Consider the following 26,999-nt stretch of genomic DNA (forward strand, 5'->3'; position numbering starts at 1 on the left):
TGAAGAGACATTGAGCTGGGTAGCCAATAGATTTTTTTGGCTAGGCATGGCTGCAGATGTTAAGGATGGGGTACTTACCTGTCCTTATTTGGAAAGGAAGGAAAGCATCAGAAAGGAGATGCACTCTTTTAGTAGAAATGTTCGAACCTAGTAAGCCCTGGGAGTTCATACAGATTGACTTGAAGGCCCACTATGAGAAACACCAGTTGAAAATCAGTATGTGCTGGTAGTGTATGACACCTTCGCAAATTATGGAGTGGCACAGCCACTGAAGGATAAAAGGACTCAGACAGTTACAGCTGCCTTGATTAAACATGCAATGTTACAGTTTGGCCCAACCAAGTGGCATCAGCAGGGATCAAAGTAAGTAATTTGAATCCTGGTTATTACACAAGGTTTGCAAACAACTCCAGATAACCAAGGTGAGGACCAGTATCACCCACCCTGCGAATAATGTGGGAGTGGAGAGAGTAAACTGCACCATTGGTTTCATGCTTAGCATCTTAGTCAGTGAAGACTAATGAGACTGGGATACAAACATACTTTTTGTCATTTTTGCATATACCACCAGCTGACATTAAACTGTCCGCTACTCTCCTTGTAAGATTATTTTTGGACTCTGCAAACCCATCCCTCCCTGTGACTTGAAGAAGTAGCAAGGCTTCCTGTGCCTACACATGGTGGAGTCTTATATCAGTGATCTGAGGACAGCATTTCAGAAGGCAGAAGAATAGATGTCCCTGGCATGCTTGCTTTTGGCTCAAGATGCCAGAAAAAAGGAAAATTACATGCCCATCCAGGAAGAAGAGAAGGTATGGCTATCCAACTGGAAAAACAACCCAAACTTACACCTTTTTTGAGGGAATTTTACATGGTAATTAAAAAACTAAAAAACCTATCCTTGCTCATTTGTAGTGCATTGAGAACTGGTGCACAGATTCATTGAAAGAAAGTGGAGGGCAAACACAGTGTTCAACAACCCTCCCAGAGGAGGATTTGGTGGTACCCCAGCAGTTTCTTGTGGCTTGTAATGGGAGACATGCTATGGAGAAAGAATATCCAGAGTGTCCTCAGGCCCTCAATACACTGCAGTCTTCAACAGAAAATATGTCCACAATGGATAGGCCTAATTTATTTGCATTCATTGATAATCAATATCCAACTACGAGTGGTGTCTCCGTGACTGAATAAAAGACTTGAGCAGGCAGACCAACACAGAAACTGCAAAGATGGCAGACCACCTGGATTCCTTTGGTGTTACCACTTTAAATTCTTATTCAACTAGATGGGAAAAGTTATAGTACAGGCAGATTAGTGCAGACAGCACCACCACTAGTAGATGGTTCTCTATCTTTATCTTAGTGCTACAATGTCTTTTATGTCATTATATTGTTGTATTTGATATGGGGGGTGTGGGGGAGGGTTGAGCAGAAGTTCTGTCTTGCCTGTGTGTGCTGGAATCAGTACTTGTAGTGTTTCACTAAATGCCTGTGATCCTAAAAGCGAGTATTACAGCACTATTTCCACTGTACAGCCATGACTAACATTAACAACCACTTATAAAGTTCAGTTCAGTCATTCTAGTTAGACTGAATTTCTTGCACTTTTATTACATGTGGAATGCTATCTCTTGAAGTTGAAACTTGGAAGTGTGGCACTCAAACAGAGAGTGAGGCTTGTCAAACAAGGGTGGGAAAAGCATTTTACCAAGACAACCTTCTGTTGAAACATATGCTCTTCAGACCCATAGGATTATGCAAGACTTGGAGAATCACTGTTTCATGATCAGTTATTAGAAATGTTGCACCATCCAACTGCAACAACTCATTTGTCTGGGACCTCTGCTTTGGACAAAGAACTGGTTTTGGTCTGTTGCTCAAAGAAAGATCCTAGAAGATGCAGAATTTAACTGAGAACTTCTTGAGCACCCAATCTCGGCCCAATAGTGATTCAAATTAGTACACGATAAAAGCCACTTTCACACACAGAAAATGACAACATAAGCCAGGTGGCAAGGTGGCCACAGCATAAAGGCCTAAAATAATGAAGTAAGAGATTATGATCTGCTACTCCTGGAATGTCAGGATCTGTCAAGGTCACATGTGTCCAAGATAAAAACAACAATGAGGCTCACTTCGCTAAGCAGATGCAGAAGAACTAAAAATAAAAGGATTTTTCATTGAGTTACCAAAGATGTGGTTACTAAAGCTGGGCTGGAAACTGTTTTCCTGTCTCTAGAATTTTTTGAGAGTTCAAAAACTTTCTGTGCCTAATTGGGACAAAGAGTCAAAATCTTGAACATTTTAAATTTTAAAAAGGGAAAAGCTTTTCAGTTTGGATCAATTGAAACATTTTGTTTTGATAATTTTCAAATGTTTTGTTTTCTTGGTAGCTTAACTTTCAATATGAAAAGTCATTTCAAACTTGAAAACCAGAATTTTTTGTTTTGACATTTTGACGATTATGAAAAAAAAATTCAAGTTGGGAGATTTGTCGAAGCTGACACTGATTCATGAACAGTTTTCAGTTTACATGAATTAGATTTTTCAATGAAAAATGACTCAAAAATTCCTGACCAGCTCTAGTGGTTACTCCCTTCCCTGAACATCTTCATTAACTGATTCAAGAAAAAAGTTATCAAAGTTCTGCTCCTGGCACTATCACACCAATGCTTGGAGAGCAGATACACTGATAGTCCTCTGACTGATCTTCTGGCTTATGCCTTTCCTCTTTAAATCTGATTGCCATGGTAGCCATGAAGATAAGAGAGTATCAAGCAACAGTAATATTGATCATCTTATATTGACCTACAGGTTACTATGGTTCCACAGACTTCTTCAGATGTTCATTTGCCAGACTTCTGGGATGTTATTTACCAGGGCACCCTCAATCACCCAGAATTCAATGATGGCAGTACCAGCCCAGCATAGACCCTATGTATGTATTCTGCTTACTAGCCCACGCTGAAGCCCATGCTGTGCTGTGTTCTTCAATGCTTTGTTACCTGTACCAGCTGGATTCAAGATGGCTCTGGTAGGCTAGCCCATGTTCAGCTTTTTCTATGTAGGTATACCCACTAACTTACCACCTCAAAACCGGTTTCATTGTGAGGGGGAGTTTGCCAGCATGGTGAACAGATGCAGGTCTGGACCAAACTCCACAGATCCCGAAGATCCACAAGGAGGCTATTTCCCCCACTGGCACTGAGTCACTCAGCATGTGTCCCCCACATCCCTCTTTCCCCACACCCCCCCCACCTTGCTGCCATCAGCAGTCCTGGGACTTCTCCCTCTTAAAACAGGAATCACCACAGTAGGGGTGGGTATTACTTTTCCTCCCTAAACTCAGCAAGCCCAAAAGGAGAACAATATGCAACTTCTACATTCTCTCCTCCCCCACCTGTCCACTCTTCCCTGGCCTCCCCAAACGCATGGAGAGCCCTCTGTGGGAAGTGTGAGATACTGCAGAGGAGGATTCCTCCCCCCATTCAGCCAGAAGAGGGAAATCTGTATGATATGGAACTCTCCACACAATTTTTTCCTGTCTTAAGTTGCTATCGTTTCACATAAGATGCTATAATGTGTGTCTTTTCAACACCTCATAATAAAAGGTGGAAAGGACAGTTACCTGTTCCGTAACTGGCGTTCTTCAAGATGTGTTGCTCAGGTGTATTCCACTATAGGTGTGTGTGCTCGCCACATGCACTGGTGCTGCAAGTTTTTCCCTTAGCACTATCCGTAGTGGGGGAGCACCGCTGTGACCCCTGAAGTGGCGCCGATATATCGTGCCATAAAGGGGGCTGCGTGCTCCCCCCACCCTCAGTTCCTTCTTGCCAGACAACTCCGACAGAGGGGAAGGAGGGTGGGATGTGGAATACACCTGAGCAACACATCTCGAAGAACGCCAGTTATGGAACAGGTAACTGTCCTTTCTTCTTCGAGTGATTGCTCATGTGTATTCCACAATAAGTGACTCCAAGCTATACCTGATGGAGGTGGGTAGGAGTTTAAGTGTAAAGTTTTAAGGGTTACCCAGGCAGAGCACCGCCCTACCAAACCCGGCGACATCCCTCGTTTGGGAGACGATCGCATAGTGCGACGAGAAGGTGTGGACAGAGGATCACGTAGTAGCCCTGCAGATGTCCTCAATAGGGACATGAGCCACATAAGCCGCTAACGAGGCCTGGGCTCTTGTCGAATGAGCCTTTACTATAGGAGGCGGGGGAACCCCTGCCAGGTCATAACAGGTGTGAATGCATGAGGTACTCCAGCGGGAAATCCGCTGGGTGGAAACCGGTCGTCCCCTCATGCACTCGGCTGATGCGATAAAAAGCTAGGGGGACTTCCTAAATGGCCTGGTTCTGTCCAGGTAAAAAGCCAGCGCTCTGTGCACATCCAACATGTGCAGGCGGCGTTCCTCATTGGAGAAAAGGGGCTTAAGACAGAGGACTGGGAGGAAAATATCTTGATCCATGTGGAAAGCCAAGACTACCTTCGGCAAAAAGGCGGGGTGAGGATGGAGATGAACCTTGTCCTTGTGGAAGACTGTATACGGTGGTTCAGAGGTCAGGGCCCTGAGCTCGGAGACCCGGCGGGCTGAGGTGATAGCCACTAAGAAAGCCACCTTCCATGACAAGTGGGACCACAAACACGTGGCCAAGGGTTCGAAGGGAGGCCCTGTGAGGCGGGAGAGGACTAGGTCTAGGTCCCAGAGTGGGACAGGGGGTCTGGCGTAAGGGAATGCCTGATCTAACCCTTTTAGAAACCGGGACGTCATGTGATGTGAAAACACCGACAGGCCCTGCACCGGGGGGTGGAAATCCAAAATGGCCGCCAGGTGCACCCTGATAGAGGAGGGCACCAGCCCTTGGGTCCTAAGGGACAGGAGATAATCGAAGACAAGCTGGATAGATGCGGAAGAGGGAGCGGAACCTCTATCCCTCGCCCACCTAGAGAACCGATACCACTTGGCCAGGTAGGTTCGACGCATGGAGGGTTTCCTACTTTCCAGCAGGACCCGTCTCACATCCTCAGAACACCTCCCTTCCTCCTCATTCAACCATGGAGCAGCCACTCTGTCAGGTGGAGCGGGGCTAGGCTGGGATGGAGGAGACGACCTTCCTCTTGAGAGAGGAGGTCCAGGCGGAGCGGTAACCTGCGAGGGGGGGCCACTAAGAGATGCAGTAGGGTCCCGTACTAATGTTGACGGGCCCAATCCGGGGTTATGAGGATAACCCGAGCCCCGTCTGACTTCAACTTCTGTAGGACCCTGCCTATCAGAGGGAAGGGCGGGAAGGTATAAAACAGGGCCCCCAACCATGGGAGCAGGAACGCATCCGATATTGCCCTTTCGCCCCTTCCCGCTCTGGAGCGGGATTGGGGACACTGGTGATTCTGGGCGGTGGCGAACAAGTCTACCTGGGGAGTACCCCACTGTAGGAAGATCCACCTGGCCACCTCCCTGTTCAGGGACCACTTATGCTGTTGGGAGAAAACCCTGCTCAGGCAGTCCGCGAGCATGTTGTTCTTGCCGGCAGTAAAACAATAATTTTATCCTTTTTACTTTGGGGGAGGGAAGATATTTTTGCCATTTTCTATCTTTCTCCAGAAAGTCCTGGCTACAATCCCATGAAACAGGAGCCAGATGTTTGCCAGGAAGTGGGGGTTGGCTGTTCCAAAGGGAGTTAGATTAGATCATCACAAGGTCCCTTTTGGCTTTCATGTTTCTGGATGAAATTCTGGTCCTGTTGAAGTAAATGGCAAAACAACTACTGACTTCAAACAGGCCAGGATACTACTCTGTACATCTCAAGCTTAAAATGAACAAAGGTATTGTCAATATTAGGCTTCAAACTTCCGCTTTTCAAAGGTAAAAAGGGCACACTTTGCAGAGGTAAAAAGGGCAAACTTTGCAGAAGTAAGCTATGAATTGTAGTCAAAACGCGCTGCAACCAGATAACACAGTATTTTGACTCCTATAAAGCGAGATAAGTTGTGCCTCGGGCACAGCTTGTCTAACCCACATTTAAAACAATTGGCTACAAGGAAATAAGCATAAATTATACGTCAAAGCGACAACGCTAACCACATTAAAGATTTGGCTGACCCTATTGGTTGGTCTGTTTTAAGACATGGCCGACAGATCAGATAAAAAGTATCAAGGCATGGGACTGTGTGTGTGTTTCGGTCATAAAGGAAACTTGACCCACATCCCATGAGCTGAAGGGGCGTGCACTTCTCGACCGTCTGTACCTGGCCAGAGCGGAAAACGGCTGACTGAAGGGTAACGTATTTTCAGACAAATGCAGGCTAAGTTTATGGAGTAAAGAAGTCTGGTTGTTCGAGCTGAATTGATCTCAAGTCTGTATCGATACTATAGTGTTAAGAATAGTAGTAAGTAGCTGATGAATAATAACTTTACATGTACTTGTGCTTGTCTTCAGTATAACTTGCCATTTATATTAATCCTTATTCAGTGTTGGTCTTTATTCTTGCTTTTCTTATTTTGTCTGTGTTGCCTTTATAGTCAAAAGTCATTAAAAACCTTTTTTGAGGAATAATCAGTAGTTTTAATTTTTCTTATACGGGCACTACTCAACCTCATTACATCTGTGTTGGGTGGTGGGAAGTAGCAATCACGCAGGGTCCTGACGCGTGCCTCCTTCTTCCTTTATCTCCGCACTAGGTATGAGTGCAACTATAAAAATCTGTGGGCAATATCCTTTTCTCAAGTTTCACAAAAGCAACTTTATATTTCAGCACTTTGTAAAACACACATATCTGGCACCTTACCAAGCGTATTCTATGGATTTAGATACTTAGAAGCAAAGTTGCACTATATTTAAATATTAGATATCTCTATGTTTATTCCATTCAATACACATAACATACCAAAAAAAAAAATCACCACTTTCTCATTCTATAGACATTTACACTGGTTGGCTTATGCAGACAGTATTGCAATGGCACATTCAAGAAGTTTTTCAAAGATCTGCTGGATCTGATAAATATTCAGTGTTTGAATGTGATCACACAATCCTAAGAGAATATAATAGTACTTTTATTAATCTGACTTTTTCACACACTTGTTTATAACTTGTATACTATAAACCTATGATTACAGATGCATTTTACTCCACTGTACTTGCAGGATGGATGGTCCAAAGGTTAAGGCCCTTGCTTAGGAAATGGGAAACCTAAGTTCAATTCTCTGTTCTGCCTATGTGATTCTTGGTAAGTCACTTAGCATCTCTAATGGGAATAACAGTGCTTCTCTACCTTACAGAGATGTTGTAAGGGAAAAATACATTAAAAGATTGTAAAGACCCTTTGAGATCTATTATGAAGAACCAGCCATTATTAGTTTCGTTATTATGATGTAGGACTTCTCCAGGAGTGTTGCCACTGAGGTTTTTTTCTTTAAACAAGTACAATAAAAAATTGGCTTCAAAAACACACAGTACAAAGGATTATTTGGACTTGCCAAACATATTTAGAAAAACAAAAGTACTTCAAATTCTGGATTTACCATCCCTGATTCTTCCTGGCCTCCATTGAAAAGATAAATATCTGTATATACTAAGTAAAATAAGACCCTCGGTTGTTCAGGACAATCTTATTTTTACATTGGAACCATTAAGCAGAGCTACATTTATGTTAAATAGTTTAATCTTAGGTATTTTTAGTTTGAGATGTTTAATTTACTAATTAAAGAAAGAAATATTAGCCTAATGTATTTCAATTACTAGAAACATGCTGACTGCAGCAGAAGATATAGGTCTCATTCAGAAAAAGAAACTTATCTCAGTGAAACAGTATTCTTAGCTCAAGAGCCAAGCATATCAGCAACTATTCAATCAATTAATTATCCTAAAATCAGGTACATACTGCTTGCAAATGGCATATATTACTATTGTCTTATCTTTCAACTTTAAAATATTTAAGAACTATGCATTTTTTTTTCAGATTACTGTTCAATTTATCCATGGTAATTATTCTAGTTTGATTAAAATATTTTGAAAAATTTACTGAAGATAGAAAAATAAAAATTAATATTGATACATACCCAGGTTACTTTCCATTATATGATCACTGTGAATTTGCTGAAACCCAGGAATGGGCCGTGTTGTGAGATACCATACTGCATGAAGAACATCTGTGGCATGTACACGATTGTGATCTAAAAATTAACAAAGTATTCAGGAACTACAAGTTCTTTCTATTGTTTTCTCTAAGTATTATGGGAGCAGCTCCCATATTTAGGTTGCTTAATAGTTTCCATTATAAAAGATTCTTGTGACTTTTTTGGGGGGGGGTTGGGGGGGAGAAACTAGCATCTCCATTGTTTGTAGCAGGCCTTTGAAATTTGGTAAGGACAAAGCTCTACAGAAATTCCTTTTGCTTCTTCCATTAACTTCCATTCAGATCTGGCTGAGTTATAAACTGTCAAATTGTCATTTCCCTTCTCTTGCTTGCATTCCTGAGGACAATTTTGGCAGCATGTCAAAATAATAATTGAACATTAATATTTTAAGGATCCAGGCCTACATAAAGGAAAGAGGCCATGCTTCACATTTACAATTTTTATATTTTTTTAAAACTACCATTTGAATTTAAATATACATTAATCCATGAACATCACAATATTAAATAAAATTCATCAGAACAATGATCTATATTTAAACAACTTTAAAGCTATGGACAAATATTACCAAAAGCAGGAAATATAAAAAGGATGAAAAATAGAAACAATGGAATTGTCATACCAACACTAGACTAATGGTCCACTTAGCCAAGTATTCTTTCTGATACACACAAATGCAAGAAACCCAAAATGGGAAATTATTAAATGGCTAACTCACAGGGAAAGTTTCTTTCTAATCTTCTTAGATAGAGTTGGTTTATGCCCTGAAGCTTGAGTGTTTATATCTCTTCCAAACTTTTTTCTAAGTCTATCAAATATAATAGTTAATGTTCTCACAATCCCTATCTCCTTGATTTGCATCCTTCTAAGTTCTTGGTCTAAATGTTGTTGTTATTATTGTTTTTACTATTATTATTATTATTATTACTACTACTATAGCACTTAAGAGACCTAGTCATGGACCAAAGTATCTCCATTGTATCTCCATTGTATAATCTTGTGGCAATGAGTTCCACAGACTAATTGTGCTTATTATAAACTTTTACCCATTTCAAACTTGTTGCCTTTGTCCTTATTTTGTTTAGCACTTACCTGCTTTTGTTTTGTATTTTATTTTCTGTAAAGGATCAAAGATGTTATAGAACATGTAATAAACTATTTTGAAACCAGTAAGAATTCCAGCGACTGATTTATTTTGACACTGTCAAAATAAAAATCTAGTCAGTTGTAAAAACAAACAAAAAAACAGAACAAAAAACAACCCTCTCCCCAAACCGGTTACCTACTTTCCTTAACTGTTCTTTGAGATGTATCACACATGTCCATTCCACTGTAGATGTGCGTACCTCGTGTACAATTGTTGGAGATTTTTCCCTCAGCAGTACCCACCACTCAGCATGATTGCCCTCTGATGTCTCATGCTACTGCACACAGGTATAAAGGGCCACGTTGGCCTCAACCCTCTTTAGTTCCTTCCTACCAGAAAGACTCCAATAGAGAGGGGAAAAAAGGCGGGTCATGGAATGGACATGTGCAGCACATCTTGAAGAAAAAACAGTTATGGAAAAGTAGGTAACTGTTTTTTTTTCAACTGATTGCTCATGTCCATTCCATTGTAGGAGACTCACAGGCAGTTCGAGGTGGAGGTGGGTTTAGACTCTACTTGAATAGGGATTGTAGGACTACCTATCAAAATCAGGCATCATCTCTAGACAGATGAGCAATGGCATAGCAGGAGGTAAATGTGTGGATTGAAAACCAGGTTGCCACCTTACAAATGTCCAGGATGGACACGCAAGCTAGAAAGGCCTCAGAAACTGCATGTGATCTAATTGAGGGAGCCACCACTTTATTGGAGGTTCCATATCAGCCAAACAGTAGCATAAATGAATATAGCTGGAAATTCAGGAGGATATTCTCTGAGTGGCCCTTTACTCTGTCTGAAATCATGACAAATAGCAGTGAGGATGACCTGAAAGGCCTAGTCCAATCCAGATAAAAAACCCCAAAGATCTTCTAACATCTAGAGAATGGAGTCTCTCTTCCCACTTACTTGAATGAGGCTTTGGAAAGAAGGTTGGTAAGTAAATGTTTTGATTAATGTGAAAATTGGAAACTACCTTAGTCAGGAACTTTGTATGAGGTTGAAGGAAAACCTTGTCCTTGAAGAATGCTGTATAAGGAGGATCCAACACTAAGGCTCGCAATTTTCTTACTCTCCTGGCTGAGGTAATAGTGACCAAGAATACCATTTTCATAGATAGGTGTAATAGGGAACAAGTTACTAGTGGCTCAAAGGGGGGGAACCATCAACTCCGTTCAAACTAAATTCAAGTTCCATTGTGGAATCAGGCAGTTCATCTGTGGGTATGACCTGTCCAAACCCTTTAGAAATCTGATTGACTTAGGGGTTTGATCAGTTATAACACTGCATAGTGGAAAGCTAAGATAGCTGCCAGGTGGACTCTGATGGAACTAGAGGCTAGTCCTTGTTTCAGGAACAGGAGATAGTCCAGGATATGGGGAATTGAAACTTGGGCTGTGTGGACACTTATTTGCATAGACCAAATGGAGAATCTCTTCCATTTAGCAAGTTAAGTAGATCAAGTTGAAGGCTTCCTACTGTTTAGGAGAATTTCCTGCACTCCTTTAGTGCAATCTCATTCTGAAGATGTCAACCATGAAGCATTCACTCTGTCAGGTGGAGGGCCAGTAAGTTGGGATGGAGGAGGCGGCCCTTGTTCTGCGAGATCATGTCCGCATCTCTCAGAAGCAACAGAGAAGAGCTGACCAATAGAGCTGAAAACCAATTTGGATGAGGCCACGCTGGAGCTATTAGTATAATGTGAGCACAGTCTTGCTTGAGTTTGGACAAGACCTTGGCAAGAGCAGACCTGGAGGAAAGGCATACAGCATGCCTTTTTTAAACAGGTCAGAAGGAAAGCATCTGTCAGAGACCACAGGCCATGACCCGCCTGGGAACAAAAAAGATTATTTTTTTCTCTTTTGTTACAAACAGGTCCACTTGGAGAGTTCCCTGCCACTGGAAAATGGCCTTAGACACATCTGGACAACGGGTCCACTTGTGGTCAGGTGGTCTGCCAGAGCGTTCTGGACCTCTGGAAGGTAAGCCACTTTCAGGTTGATGGATACAAACTGGCCACAACAAGTTTAGGCTTGAAATTAGACAAAAGTTTCTAATCATTAGAGGAGTGAAGTTCTCGAACAGCCTTCCAAGGAGAGCAATGGGGACAAAAAAACCTAACTGGCTTTAAGACTGACCTTGATAAGTTTATGGAGCAGATGGTACGAGGAGACTGTCTACAATGGCATGTAGCTAATCTGCGATTGATAGCAGCGAATATCTGGTGATGGGATAGCAGCAAATGGCTGGGGATGGGACACCAGATGGAGAGGGCTCAGAGATACTACAGAGAATTCTTTCCCAGGTGTCTGGCTGGTGGGTCTTGCCCACATGCTCTGAGTCTAACTGACTGCCATATTTGGGGTTGGGAAGGAATTTTCCGCCAGGTCAAATTGGCAGAGACCCTGGGGGGTTTTCACCTTCCTCTGCAGCATGGGGTATGGTTCACTTGCAGGTTTAAACTAGTGTAAATGGTGGATTATCTTTACTCCTGAGGGAATTATGCACCAAAAAAATTAAAAATTCTGCACACATTTTAAAATTCTGCAAAATTCTGCAAATTTTATTTGTCAATATATAAATGGGGAGGCTCCAGCATGGCAGTGGAGAGCAGAGGCCACTGTCTGCATCAAGGTGGGAGATCACTGTGCAGCCCACCCCCTATCCCTGGGACACAGAATCGGCTGTGAGGCTGCACCCAATCCTGACAGTGCAAGGGCCGAGCCTGCCTCAGAAACACCCCTGGGCCCTACCCCTCTGCACCAGGCTCACTAAGCATGGGCAGGCAGGCTCAGCCCAACAGGTTCCAAGTGTGGAGGGACTTAATGTGGGGGGATCCAGGTGTGGCGTGAGAGGGTTCTGTGTGGGACAATCTGGATGTGGGTGGCTCAGTGGGGGGTGCAGGGAGGATCTGGATGCACAGGGGCTCGTTGGGTGGTTCCAGGTGCAGGACAATGGGATTCTAAAGAGGGGTGAAGGTTGCTGCAGCTCAGCGGAGAGGATCTGGAGGTGGGGGGGAGAGTGTGAGGGACTCAGCTAGGGGAATAGACTTGGTGGGGTGGGAGTCTGGATGGAGCTGGCCCGGGAGTCAGTAGGGTGGGGATCTGGATGTGAGGGGCTCACTGGGGTGGTCCAGGTGCAGGGGAGTGGGGCTCATCAGGGTGGGGTTTGAGTGTGGGGTGGCGGTCCAGGTGCAGTGGTGGAGGTCCAGGTGCAGGGTGGGGTGGGGCTTGGCAAGGGGGTCTAGTGAAGAGGGGCTCCACATGCAGAGGGTGGGACTCAGCAGCAGGCTCCAGGTGCAGGAGAGCTCTGGATGCAGGGGATGGGGGTTTGGATGCAGGGTACTCAGTCGGAGGGGTGTCTGGGTGTGGGGAGGGTGAGGTTCAGTGGGGAGGTCTGGGTATGGGGGTGTCGAGATGTATGGGGATTGGATGAGCAGGGGAGCAGCAGCTCCCAGTATAGTGACCCCTTCCTCCACAGCTGAGTGATAGGAAGAGGGGGTGGAGCTTCCTGCAGTCGGGGGAGTTTTCTGGGAGTGGCTCCAGCTGTTCCTTGCAGGGAAAGAGGGAGTCCTGTGCTCCCCTGACCATAGTCCAGTCGAGACTAGCAGCTGAACCCGGTGCAGGGTAAGAGCCAATGGCCAGGGTGTCCCCAGCCCTGCCCCCCACCCTCATCTCCCAGAAGTGATTTACCTCTCCATCAGATGCTCTAGGCACTTGAAACAATGCGCCCATGCTGCTGGGGAGGGGCGCATGACCCATCAGAAAGTCATTTTTCTGCAGGGAAGGAAAGAAATCTGCAGGGGACATGAATTCTATGCACTCGCAGTGGCACACAATTCCCCCAGGAGTATTGTCATGATTTGAAGATTTCAGTAACTCAGCTAGAGCTTAATACAGGAGTGGGTGGCTGAGGTTCTGTGGCCTGCAATGACCTTTCTGACCTTAAAGTCTATGAGTCTATGACCTGGCTATGCAGAAGTTCCAAAGCAAGATTGCCTCTAGGCATAACTTTGTCAATTGGGCTCCCCACTGTCTGTTTACATAAAACATGGCTGCTGCGTTATCTGCAAGCACTAACAAATTCCACCCTGTGATATGTGGGAGGAATGCCATGCAAACCAAACAGGTGGCCTACAGCTTCCTGATATTTATATGGAGATCTAGGTCTTGTGAAGATCAAAGCCCCTGAGTCTGAAGGGGGCCTAAGTGAGCTCCCGGATCCAATGCATTTGTGACTAAGGTGAATGTCTGTTAAGGAGGAGCAAATGGGCCTCCTCCACAAACATTTGATAGGTCTATCCACTGGTTCGGAGAGGACAAGACTCGACCAGGCACCTGAACCATGCTGTCCATACGATGGTGTGCTGGAGAATACAATGAGGTGAGCAAACTCTGTAGCTCTCTGAAGTGCATTCAGGGATGTTGGACCATGTAAATTCACACCACCATGTGCCCTAGATTTCTGAGGCAATACTAAATTGTAGTCAAAGGATGTGTCTTTAGATCTAGTGCATTACTAGAGCTGCATTACTTGCAACCTCTGCAATGGCAGGAATGCCATGGCCTGTACAGAGTAGCGTCCAGGACTGCTGCAATGAATTCTATTTTTTTTTTTTAACTGGAGTCAGGATAGATTTCTCTATATTGATTAAAGCCCTTGCATTTGGAAAATTGACTGGATAGCAGCTACTCTAGAGAGTACCTGATATCTGGATAGGCCTCTCACTAGCCAGTCATCTAGGTGAGGGAACACATGCATTACCGACCTTCCCAGGAACGCTGCTACTATTGACATGTATTTCGTGAACATGCGAGATGCTGCTGACAGGCCAAAAGGCATAACTCTGAGGAACTTTCTGTGTCTTTCATATGTCAATTCATCAAAGTAAACGTCCCTTAAATTGAGAGCACCGTACCAGTCCCTGATCTCTGAGGAGGAGATAACAGAAGCCAGAGTAGCCATCCAGAATTTTGTTTTCTTCAGAAACTTATTCAATTGCCTTAGAGCTAAACTAGGCCTGAGCCCCTCCCCCCTTTGTCTCTGGGATTAGAAAGTATTGGGAATAGAATCCCATTCCTTGGGAAGATATGAGAACATCCTCTATGGCTCCCATGAGGAGTACAGACTGGACCCTCCGTAGCAGCAAGTTCTCATGAAAGTGGTCCCTGAAGAGGGACTGGGAATGGGGACAGAAATAAATTGAAGGGTGTACATCAGTTCCACCATGCTTAGGACCCACTGATTCATGGTAATACAGGACCAAGCACTTAAGAAGTGGGATAGGCAGTTGGCAAAAATAGGATAAGGGAAAGATGGTACTCTGGAAAGTGGTAGGCTGCTCTCAACTAACAGGTCAAAATGTTTGCTTTGAAGATATGATTTGCCTAGAACTAGCAGCTGTAGAGGAGGAGGGAGGTGGAGGACATCTCTTATAACTTCTACCCATCTTTCTTGACAGGTCCTGTCTCTGAGCTACGAGAGGGTGGAAGCACTGGGACTGCTGTGGATAGAATGGTTTTCTCTTCACCGCTGGTGTATAAATTCCCAGTGACTTAAGGGTCACCCTTGAATATTTAAGGCTATGAAGTCACTTGTCCATCTTTTCAGAGAAGAACAAGGGACCTTAGAATGGGAGATCTTGTATAGTTTGCTTCACCTCTGGCGCCAAGACCTGGTGACTGCAGCCAAGTTGAACGCCACAGAAGCCATAGCTCAAACCAGAGTCTGCCACATCTGGGTTCACTTGTAAAGCTGACCTGACAACTAATTTTCCCTCAATTACCAGAGCAGTGAACTCCTGCTTAGCATTTAAAGACAAACTTCTGGACATTATCCCACAGGCTAAAATCATATGAACCCAGAAGAGCCTGCTGGTTCACGATTCTCAGTTGTAAACCTGGTGTGGAATAAATCTTCCTAAGAGATCCAACTTCCTTGTTTCTTTGCCTTTCAGGGTTGAGGCCTGATGTCCCTGTCTCTCCTTTATGTTTGCAGCAGACATTACCAGGGAACCAGGATGTAAGTGGTTGTAAAAATTTTCATATCCCTGGAAAGGGATATATCTCCTGTCCACCCTTTTAGCAGTGGGAAGAAGGGAGGATGGAGTCCTGCCATAAACTCTTAATGGGCTCTAGGATAGCTTCATTAATAGGGAGAACTACCCTAGAGGGACCTGTAGAGGTTAAAATGTCCACCAATCTGTGAGACTTTTTTTGCACCACTTTCAGACGCATCCACCCTTTTTTAGCAAGTCTTGATGGGCCTTGAAGTCATCTGACAGAGGCGAGGTAGACTCCGCAACTACCACCACATCCAGAAATGAAGATGAAGAGGCTAATGGCTATTGAGGAGGTCCTTAGTCCAACTTCTGCACAGGAGAGTCCCGAGTAAGCAACTTCCCTGGCATGGTACCAGTCCTGGTACCGGGACAGTGGGAGTGATGACCGTGGTGCATATGTTCCCAGTGCTTACTTGATGTGGGAGGGTGGGACGGGAGCGGGGATGTCACAGAGCATGGGGGGAAGCCCCAAGAGCTCCAAAAGGCCACTGATACTGAGGCAGAACCTACCTATATGCTGGCCATTGGTCTTTAGGTTGAGATCTGAACTATGGAGGGTAGGCACCTCACTAGTGCTGCTGGGGCTGCTTGGGTCTGGAAGCATAGGAGCAGATCTCAGAGTACGATGAGGACGAAGAGTCCACTTCCTCTGGCCATGGGGGAGCTGCTTCCCTTGGTACTGGGGAGACCAGTTGCGAGGCTGGTGATGGAGGCACTAGCAAGATCATTGCAGGATTCCCCCTCTATGGAAGCCACTGAGATGCACCAACAGCAGCAACCACCAGTGCCAAATGGTGCACTGGGGCTGGAACTGACACTGAATGATCTAACACATCCGATCCTAGTATCAGACAGGAGTCTTGCACTGTGGGTAAAACCGGTATCAAGAAGTTCAGTAGTTCCTATGTTGCCTCAAATGTCTTGGGTGCACAAGGCACTGCCAAAGGCTCCTGACCCTGTAGTACTGCTAGCTGTGCTGGTCTTGGGATCATTCTCAATGGGCCCTTCCTGGGCTCCAGAGTCAACAATCACTCTTTTCACACAGGGGGTGCCTTTATCTGGGGGTGCCTCTTCTTTGAGTGCCCATCAGTGTCCTTGCCTCCACTTGGTGCCTGACCTGAAGATTTTGAAGGCCCCAGTACTGAGTCCTTCAGGGACTTACTAAATCTTTTCTTTGATACCAGTGAAGAATGTCTGCCTATAGATTCAAATCAAACAGGCAGAGTACTCCTGGCAGACTCAGATATGCTCAGTACCAGTTCTCAGCAGGAAGGTTCCAATGGAGCATGAAATGCAGACTCCATGGGTAAGTACATGAACCTGGCAGCCATGTCCTTTATCAAATGAGGTTTGAACCCTCTATAAATGTGACATTTGTAATCAACATACACCTACCCCAGCCATTTAAGGCAGTTGGGAAAAGGATCACTCATAGGCATAGGTTTGCCACAATAGTGACAGGCCTTGAAGCTGGCAGAACATGGCATGAGTCCGATACCAGACCCAGTACCCAAATGAGCACTGGAGACTGAGCTTCACTAAGAAGCTAAACTTACTCTAGTCACTAAGCGTGTACCAAATACACTACTCTAGACTAAATTAACACAACAAATACCAAATACACACAAGAAGGGAAGGAAGACTTCCAAATGCAAAGATCACAGATCCAACAACCATCACCAGTGATAGGAAGGAACTGAGAGGTGTTAGGGGGGCAACATGGCCCTTTATACCTGTTTGCACTGGTGCAAAGCACCAGAGGGCACTCATGCTGTCCCGATGGGTACTGCTGATGGAAAAATCTTCAATAATTGTGCACAAGGCATGCATGTATTGACAGTGGAACGGACATGTGCAATCACTCAAAGAAGAACAAATACTTTCACCTCAGAATTATCTTGTTTTGTGTGTGTGTGTGTGTGTGTGTGTGTGTGTGTGTAAAGTTTGTGGTTTTAGAATTATATTTTTCTATTAAAAATGTCATCTCCTCTGTTGTGTGAAACACCCATGCAATAGGAGAAACTGATTGACTATACATGGGGAACAGTGAAATGAACTATAAAACTAATGTGAACTGTGTTTTGTGTTTTAATTGCCCAGTGCTGGGACTAGAAATGTATTTATAAAGACAATAATACAAAAATAGCTACTAAATTACTTTTAAATCAAATGATGCATTTATTATTGAGAGCTACCTATCTCAAACATATACACAAGTTCATTTGTTTCTAGGGATTGTGGATCTTTTCATCTTAGCCTAATAAAAAGGATAACTATGGAAGAGAGATGTTTGCAGAATCAATATGTCACTGTTAGGTTCATAATAATATGCTTAATTTCCTATTTATCAAGAGACAGAAGAAAATCCCTTCCCTCCCCATCCCCCCGAAAAAGGTTACTTACACTTTACCGTAACCGTTGTTCTTCGAGATGTTCCATGCATGTGGATCCCATTCATGGTGTGCATATGCCCTCTGCACAGATGTTCAGAAGTTTTATCAGCAGTCTTCATGCCCTCATGCTCCATTTCCAGGGGCATAAAAGGCTGAGTAACCCTGCCCACCTCTCAGTTCTTTCTAACCACCCTTTGGCAGAGTGTTGGAACAACATGGTGTCCTTTCTTAGTACAGTTTATTGTTACTGTCAAATTTTCATTTAATTATAGCCACTGTATTTAATATATAGTGTAGTAGTCCCTTCATAGCCTGTCAGCAAACAACAACAAATTTTTTTTTAGCAAGTTCTAGTTTTAGTTAGGCTTTAGGCTTTTGTGGTACCAAGTCCAGTCTTTATGCCTGAACCTTAAACACCTGGCTTTAAGCCATGCCTATCATGTAGAATGGTAATTCCCCTCAAGGAAGGGCATGACGAATGTCTATATTATTTAGGGGAGAATCACATCTAAGTGCACAATCTGTAGAGTATTTAAAAAGTGCACTCAAAAATCCAGGGAATCAAGATTAAAAAACACTTTCTCACAGAGAAATCAATGAGAGTTGCATCAGATTCAGAGGTGATCTGAGGTGTGTGAAACTGCAGACCAATAGTGCATTTTATTTATTCACTGACCTGGTGAAGATGCCATTGGTTGCTTTACCAAAGAGCCAGACTTCTAGTGCCTAACAAGAAGTGAGGTGATTCCTGGCTCCAAGAGAACTCATTCATTTAATAAGAACCCTAAATCTCAGATTACAAAACCACTAGAACAGTCAGATACCGTGGCTGCCTGTGGGAGTAAGGAGTATACTGCCAAACCATCCTCTTGGCAATAGTCCCTGTCTCCAGAACCGCACAAGAAATCAGAGGTACAGGTACTGAGGAACTCATTTAAAGTGGCCACAAGCAAGTCAGAACCATGTGCAACTTCATCTTTTACTAGTACGTGAGTTCATCAACATAGTCAAAGGATTTTTCAATACTGTTCTGCATAGTATTGCAATCAAAGCGGCATTATATATTGGCACCAGCAAAACACCTGGCACTAATGTGAACAGAGTCTGACTCCTTGGCACCAGCTCAAAAGGCATCAAAGAGCATGGCGCGGACTCAAACAGTACCGAGGTACATGGTTATGGACAAAAGGAAATCAGATATCCGCTACCTACACTTGGTACAGAGATCATCTGCTAGTAACTCCTTTATAGGCACAGCTGATACCAGAGTCTCCTTTACTGTACTTCTCTCCTATATTGGGCAAGTCAAAAATGTCCACCATAGCATGAACACCGAATGCCTGTCATGAAGATTTCATTGAGACCTCACATTGAGGATCAGAGAAATCTTTCCATACCTCAGCACCTCCAGGTCCAGATCGTCTTTTGGAAGGATCTTTTTCCTCCTCGTCATCACAGGCCTCCAGTAAAGACTAGTCCCCAGAGTGTCAACAATCTTCATCGGCTCCATCGAGGGATTTTGAATGTAATAGAGGAGGTGCCTCTAGAATCACTGCATTTTGGGCTCTGCCACAAGAGCCATCTTTCGTTCTTTGGGGTCCATCATCTTGGTTTAATATGCTTTACCCATATGTTTGTCAACATTGGCTATACTGGCCTCTTTGTCCTCAACACCAAGTCATCATTCGGCTTCACACCCAAGACCTGAATTTAAATTGCCTCAGAGGTCTGTCCCTTCTCCCACAGGGCAGACTGTTTCTGAGATTCAATAATCACTTTCTGCAGAGGACGAAGGAGGAATGCAAATATTTCGCCAGAGAAGTAGATTGCATCATGGAATGGGCCACCCATAAACTGTGAGAACCTGCTTCAATAAAGAAAAGAAAACCGCACTGACCACAGACACCCAGTTGTCACCCACCATTCTGAAAGAAATCTTTTCTGAACCCCTCTTCAAGGCCTTCAAACAACCCCCCCAACCTCATCATCAGAAGCAAGCTCCCCACAGACCAGGCCACACCAACTCAAAGCGGCACCAGACCCTGCCAGAACAACAGATGCAAAATCTGCAGAAATACTTCCACTGCTACAATAATAAATACCTCCTGCAAACACCTATCAAGATTCATGGGTCCTAGACATGCCTATCACAACATGTGGAATACCATATCTAGTGCATCATATACCCCATCAACTCCTCTCTGGGAGAAACCAGATAATCACTATGCTCTCAAATGAACTCACACAGAAAAATGATAAAAGACAAAAATACAATAACACCCATGGCCAAACACTTTTCACAAAGTGATCACTCCATATCTGATTTTTCAATACTTGTCCTCAAAGGAAACATACACAACATCTTCAAATGGCAAGCCTGGGGACTTAAATTCATAACACTCCTAGACACTAAAAACCATGGATTTAACAGGGATACTGGTTTCGTTGCTCATTACAACAATCTGTAACATATGCACCTTTATGCTAACCCTTAATGGCTCATTTCATCTCAAGTGACCCCTTATAAAATTTATCTCTTATGCTTAACTATCTGTCCCAACCTGTATTTAGCTCAGACACTCTGATTTCTTTTCCCAGACCTAAAGAAAAATGTTGTGTAGTTTGAAAGCTTGCACCTTCCACCAACAGAAGTTCATCCAATAAAGATATTACCTTTCCTGCCTTGTCTCTCATATATCTTGGGACCAACGTGGCTACAACACCACAAGACAATCCATCTCTGAGGGGCTTTTCATGTTCCCTGGATTAAGTTGTTGTCTCCTCCATTCCCCTGACTGCAAATGATTTTAAAGCTTATCAGGAGCTTTTAAGGAGAATGGCAGAATGTCTTGAAGTGTCTTTGGAGTTGGTCCATTAGAAAACACACAAACTGTTTTATGAAACTGGTTGAAGAATATCAAACAGAATAGCTCATCCTATTAATGAAAGAATCTTTGAACCTACAAAGGACTTGTGGCTACTTTGGCATCTATCACAGTGACCTCAAAGAGGGCTGAACATAAATATTAAGTCCCCCCACAAAAGGGATTTGGGTATTTCTGTATGTACTTGACACCAAAATCCTTAGTAGATACTGTGGTTAATGAAAAGACCAAACAGATAAAGTCTACTTGAGAAGAGAAAGAGCCAAAAAAAAAAAAAGATTTATTTGGCCAAAAGGTTATTCTTCTGCTTGTCTTTGGGTCAGAATTGCAAATTATAAAGCTAGGCTGGCAAAGTATAATTATATCTAGTAGTACAGAACACCAGATTACATGGACAAACTACCATCAGATATCAAAGAGGAATTTAAATTAATTTGTTTAGAGGGACAACTAATTGCTAAGAACTCCTTTCTGGCAGGTTTGGACTCAGCTGATACAGGACCAAGACTGATGGTTACAGGTGTTACCATGAGGAGAGACTCATGGTTATCTACCTTATCTACCCCATAAGGAGGTACAAAGAACAGTGCAAGACTTACCATTTGATGGGAAAGAGCTATTTAATTAAAAAGGGATGACACATTGTGCACTCCTTGAAGGACTCTCGAACCACACTTAGATTTCTGGGACTATATACCCCCAATTTTAGAAGGAAGCATTATAAATGTCAGCTTTCTTCTAGACAGAGATCTCAACCAGCCACCTCCTCTTATTTTTACACCTCTTATTATTATTTTTACCACCAGATCAGATGAGAAAGAGGTAAAGGTATCAAAAGAGAGCCATTTTCATTGTCCTCTACCCAGCCATTTCAATCTAGAAACAACAGTTTAATGCTTCAGTTGAGGATACTGCTCTAGACTTTGTGGATTGATACCTTTCTTACCTTCCTTTTGGTTCCCATCTCTCTTTCTTCAAGGAGGCTTGGGCTGCAGTTACCTTAGACCACTGGGTCTTGCAGGTGATCCAAGGGGGGTATACAATTCCATAAAATGTCTCCCCACACCCACCCACCCATTCCCCTTTTCAGGGACTACTTGCATGGGAGGCCATGCCTCTGGCTTCAAGGGAAAAGGATTTTATTTTCCTTATTCAGGAAAAAAAAAAGGCAGTTGGTGGCCTGTACCACAGCTCAGGTTTTTCAGTGTTTATATTATCCATGCCAAATTTCACATGGTGGCTCTCGCATCTATCATACCTTCTTCAAGACTGTTTCAGTACCCTCAGCTTGCAGGATGCATACTTTCTGGTTGATACATCCATTGCACAGGAAGTTTTTTTGCTTCGTGATATCAAACAATCATGATTAGTTGAGAGTATTTCTGTTGGCCTTTCAACTACACTTGGAATGTTCTCAAAAATAACAGTCAGTGGTAGCAGCTTATCTTAGTTAAAATCTATTACTATTATGATGGTGATTACTATTTTTGTCAACAGGGTATAGAGTAAACACTACACTATCAAATACAATGGATAAAACTAAATTAAAAGTTTACATTAACAACAAACTAGGTATACTAAGGAAGGATATTATGTTGTTTCAACTCTCTGCCAAGGAGTGGTTAGAAGGAACTGAATGGTGGGCAATGTTGCTTTCCCTTTATGCCTTAGGAGAGGAGGGGGAGGGCATGAAGGTGCATGTTTGACCCCTAGTGGATACTGCTGATAAAACTTCTGAATGCACACTGCCAGTGGGATCCACATGAACACAGATTCAAAGAATAACATGACTTTGAAGTAAATGACATCTATAAACACAAAGACCAGAAAACATGTGCTATTATCTTTAAAATACATTAAATGACTGTTAATCAATTTTGAAATTCAAGCTGCTGTCACCAGTTACTGATATCCCAGCCGTGACATGTATATAGCACAAGAAAAAAAAGTTTAATTGTCTTGAACAAATCACAGAATAGAGTAAAAGTTTAGATTGTATGGAGGAATGTTCCTTTTACCACAAAAGAATAGCAGTGTTAATTAAGGGTTAGCATAATAAATAAGCATTTATATTCCTAACAGGCCTGATCTAAACTCACTGAAGTCAATGAATAGGCTCCTACTGACTTCAAAAGACTTTGGATCAGGCTCAATCTGAAAACTTCCTGAACTATTCATGAACATTTTACCAGATTATATTCAAACTAAATGTGAGCAGACTCAATTTTGGAGTCCACCAAATCTTTTGTTGTAGGTCTATTTTTTATAAATTATGAGACAAGAGATTTATTAAAAAACAATCCAATTACCATACCGGTAACATTAAGATTAGACACTGTCTATCTGTAGTATTCTGGGTAAAATAATAAGTAAACATACTTGCATGTTTTGTTATAAAGGAATAAACGTATATAGTGTAGTTGGACATTACTTACAGGGAATATCTCGGTAGCCATTTTCTAGTGCACGAAAGTAATTCAAGAATTCTTGTGTTGGAATTCTGAAAATTTCAAACAAGCCAGTGTCTTGGAACAAGGTGTATGTCACCTAAATACATATTAAAATTAATTTTCATTTGAAAGTGTCAAAGTTTAATCATTTTAGCTTCATTCTACTTTAAGAATATTCTGCTATATTTTTAAGTATACCATTAAAATTGTTAAATTATTAAATTTAGTTGATGCTTCATTAAAAATGAGTCATGGGGCACTAATGTGCTATTAATACAGTTTGCTGGAATTCTTTCCATCAAAACAGACACCTATCTTACCACACTCTTGAAATCAAAGGGAAAAAAAATCTGCACATCTCTTTACTGAAATGACCCCAATGCACCTTCTTACTTTCTTTTCCTATCTTTAATCTTTTATGCATGCTATGCTAGAAAAATTCTATTACTGAGGAGCACAGTTGCCAAACAGTCCCCATCCCAAAGCTTTAGACCAGTGGTGGGTAACTTGCAGCCCGCAGTCCGAAGGTTGCTCACCAATGCTTTAGACAATCTTTCAAGTATAGACTTGATTAAGAGATCTGTCAGGCTTCCTAGGAGAAAATAGATAAAGGTTCCTCTTGCAGCCTTCCTTCCTCCCTCCTATAAACTGTTCACTGGACCTCTCTTTTAGGAATGCAGTACATATACCTTTAAAGAATCACATTCAACAGGTTCCAGTGTCCTCATCCTAACGCAAGAAGCTATGCAAGAAGTTTCCCCTGAGTTCTAGCTTCTCCAAGGGCACCCCTGTCTCTATACCTAGGCCGATACCAACTTCCTTCATTAGGGAAACTGGGATGAAGGTAAATCAGAATGGTGAGGACATTTTTGAGGCATCAAAAGATCTGGACTGCCAATTTCAGTCTAAAAGGAAAATATCTAAAAGTTATGACTCTCTCAGAGGTTTAGAACAGAGTGACAATGCCATTACTGTGGCACTATTACATATTTTATTATTATTAATATTAATATGCTAGGTGCTATACAAATGCACAATATAGCACAAGTCCCTAACTTAAAGAGCTTATCTTTGAAACAAATGCAAGGAAGATACAATAAATGGGTGTTATAAACAATAGGAAGGAAAAGGGGAGAGGGGAGAAGTATAACTATGAGAAGATTACATGGTTCTACAGTTTAACCAATGCACAACTTAACAGTACTAAATCATCTGAAAGATTGTTTTTCTTTTATAAATACATCAATAAGAGAATAAATAACATTTGCTATCAGCTATCACCGACCGTCCTCAGCCTAGCCATTAGTGGCTGGCAGACTTCCTATAGACTTCACAGTGGAAGTGGAAGAAATAGTAGCCTTATGAATTAGATCAGGGAGTGCATTCTATGTAAGAGGCAGCATGGAAGAAAGAATAGTATTGTTTATGGGAGAAACAGAAAAGGTTCCTAGAAAGACTGCCTCTCCCATCTCAGCTGTGACATCCAATGACAGCTACATTCCACCAAAAAACATGAAACAGTTGACAGGAGATGGAGCCCTTCGTTGCAGCTGGAGTTAAGACTACAGAATTCACTCCCATATAAAATAAGAATTATCAATACCCTCACAGTATTCAGAATAAAATGCAAAAAACCCACTGTTTGATGTAAGTTTCCCACAAAATAAGCAATTCTTACTGTCTACACACATGGCAGGGTAAAAGAGAAGAAAATAAAATTGCTACTTTTCAAGCTATTCTTAATTTATACACAGACTGGCAAACTGCACCTCAGTTGTGGCTCATACACCAAAAACAGCAACAAACCTGGCTAAGGATCCTTCCGGATTTGTCTCCCAGGTTTTGCACTAGATCAAAAATTTGGAAATTCCAATTGTTCATCTTCTCCATTAATGAGTCATGATCTTCTGTTATCAGTTCTAATGAAGGATCCTGTTCCATCTGTATAAGAGAGAATGAACCATTTCCACAATGAGAATGAAAACCAATTTGTCACTTGTATTTAAATAGACGTTAAAATGATAAAGTATTGTAGAACATTTTACATTTTACAACTGCTTCTGTAGTTATTCTGCACACTTATTTTATCCCATCAACCTTTTTTGCCTTGAAATGGTGTCACAATATCATTGTATACTTTGAAATTTTACTCCTAAACTTAACCAGTATTTGGAATCCTGGATTCCAGTGATGCACTGTTTTCCAAGGGCTCTTATACAATAATGTAAAGTAAGGACCTCCTTAGAATATGATATTAAAACCCACGAAGAAATACATTAATATACAACATTGTGGGTATTACTGCAATTCTATGCTTACATCAGATTGCTGGTTATTCTGTGTTTGAGCCATTTGCTGATTGTCACTTTCTATCAACTTTTTTCTCCAGTCTCTGCTTTCTTTTCTTTCATCTTTCCGTCCCTCTGTATGGTGGACTGACTCTTTTGAAATACCAGTGGTTCCATCTTCACCTTAAATATAACAAGTGCACAATTACTATCAACAACTTATTCATAAATCAATTCAGGAATTAAGATTTTCAATCAGTTGTTACTTGCTCCTATCCTTGGCCCACTAGAAGTTAGATTTATTGACCTTGTGACTTCTGCAAAGCCCTTTTTTCTTTTCTCCTCTCAAACTATTAAGTAGAGCAGGGGTCGGCAACCTTTCAGAAGTGGTGTGCTGAGTCTTCATTTATTCACTCTAGTTTAAGATTTTTAGTGCCAGTAATACATTTTGATGTTTTTAGAAGGTCTCTTTCTCTAAGTCTATAATATAACACTAAACTATTGTTGTATGTAAAGTAAATAAGGTTTTTAAAATGTTTAAGAAGTTTCATTTAAAATTAAATTAAAATGCAGAGCCCCCCGGATCCATGGCCAGGACCCGGGAAGCGTGAGTGCCACTGAAAATCAGCTCGCATGCCGCCTTCAGCACACATGCCATAGGTTGCCTACCCCTGAAGTAGAGAGTGCCCTGAAGATGGGGATGGTTACATTCATCAGCCTGTGTTTTAACTTAGAGGACAGTATGGATACCTATAAGATGTATTTTAGATAGTCAAATAATTTTCATATTTTATATAAATATTCCCCCAAATAAATATTTGTCATTTAAACATCAAATTGTATCCTTTACAATACAGCATTTATTATTTTACAATTCCACATTCATTAAAATCTCAAACCAACCTTTCCATCCCCTTCTATGCATTAGATACATTGCAAAAGAGGGGATGGAGAATCATTGTACTACACCACACTGTGCTTATTGCATCATCCTGTTTATTGGATGTACATTTGTTTATTAAATGTGCGTAAATAAGTTTGTAATACTCCAGCATCAAACTCCTTTGTTGACATGAGTTCTTGTCTGCATCCTGTAAAACTTGTCCATACCGATATTGCCCTGGCCTCTTCTTTTGTCATTCAGTGTTGCATGCTGCTACTCTGAAACAAGGAATCTTAAATTTTGCTTTTAAGGGCGTCCAATATAAATGGCAAGTCTGCCCACAGGGGTTCTGTAATTCACCTGCACTTGCATCGTCCCATCTCAATATCACATTACAAAAGGTAAAACCCCTACAGGATGTGTCCGTGTTAGCCTATGTAGATGATATTGTCATTTGTGGGCCCAATCCACAAGCAGTTCAAAGTACCACCCAAATGATAATAGATGCATTAGAAGAAGATGGGTGGCAAATTAACAAAACAAAGAGCCACCTGCAGGCTAGCCAGCAATTCTCATTCTTGGGACTCCATTTCACTCCCACCACTCACACACAAGCCCCAGCCAGCGTATTAGACCCTTGGACAGAAGCCCCTCCAAAAAATAAACGAGAGCTTCAGCAGCTACTAGATCTCCTTAATTATCACCGCCAATATATTCCGGCACAATTAATTTCTAACCTAGAAATCCTACAAA

At 42.3% G+C, this 26,999-nt stretch overlaps 1 protein-coding gene across 1 annotated transcript in view; it reads right to left on the minus strand.

Moving 5' to 3' along the window:
• The window catches only part of PDE3B (phosphodiesterase 3B), a 279,698-nt gene that overhangs the window by 26,056 nt on the left and 226,643 nt on the right, over nt 1–26,999 (minus strand). The window contains exons 8-11 of the mRNA XM_054027191.1: nt 25,395–25,546; nt 24,882–25,016; nt 23,061–23,172; nt 8,065–8,178 (exon numbers count right to left, since the gene is read on the minus strand). Of these exons, the coding sequence (XP_053883166.1) occupies nt 8,065–8,178; nt 23,061–23,172; nt 24,882–25,016; nt 25,395–25,546 (513 nt within the window). The remainder of the gene's footprint in view (nt 1–8,064; nt 8,179–23,060; nt 23,173–24,881; nt 25,017–25,394; nt 25,547–26,999) is intronic.

This window comes from Malaclemys terrapin, chromosome 4 (genome assembly GCF_027887155.1).
Source record: "Malaclemys terrapin pileata isolate rMalTer1 chromosome 4, rMalTer1.hap1, whole genome shotgun sequence".
Lineage (NCBI taxonomy): Eukaryota > Metazoa > Chordata > Testudines > Emydidae > Malaclemys > Malaclemys terrapin.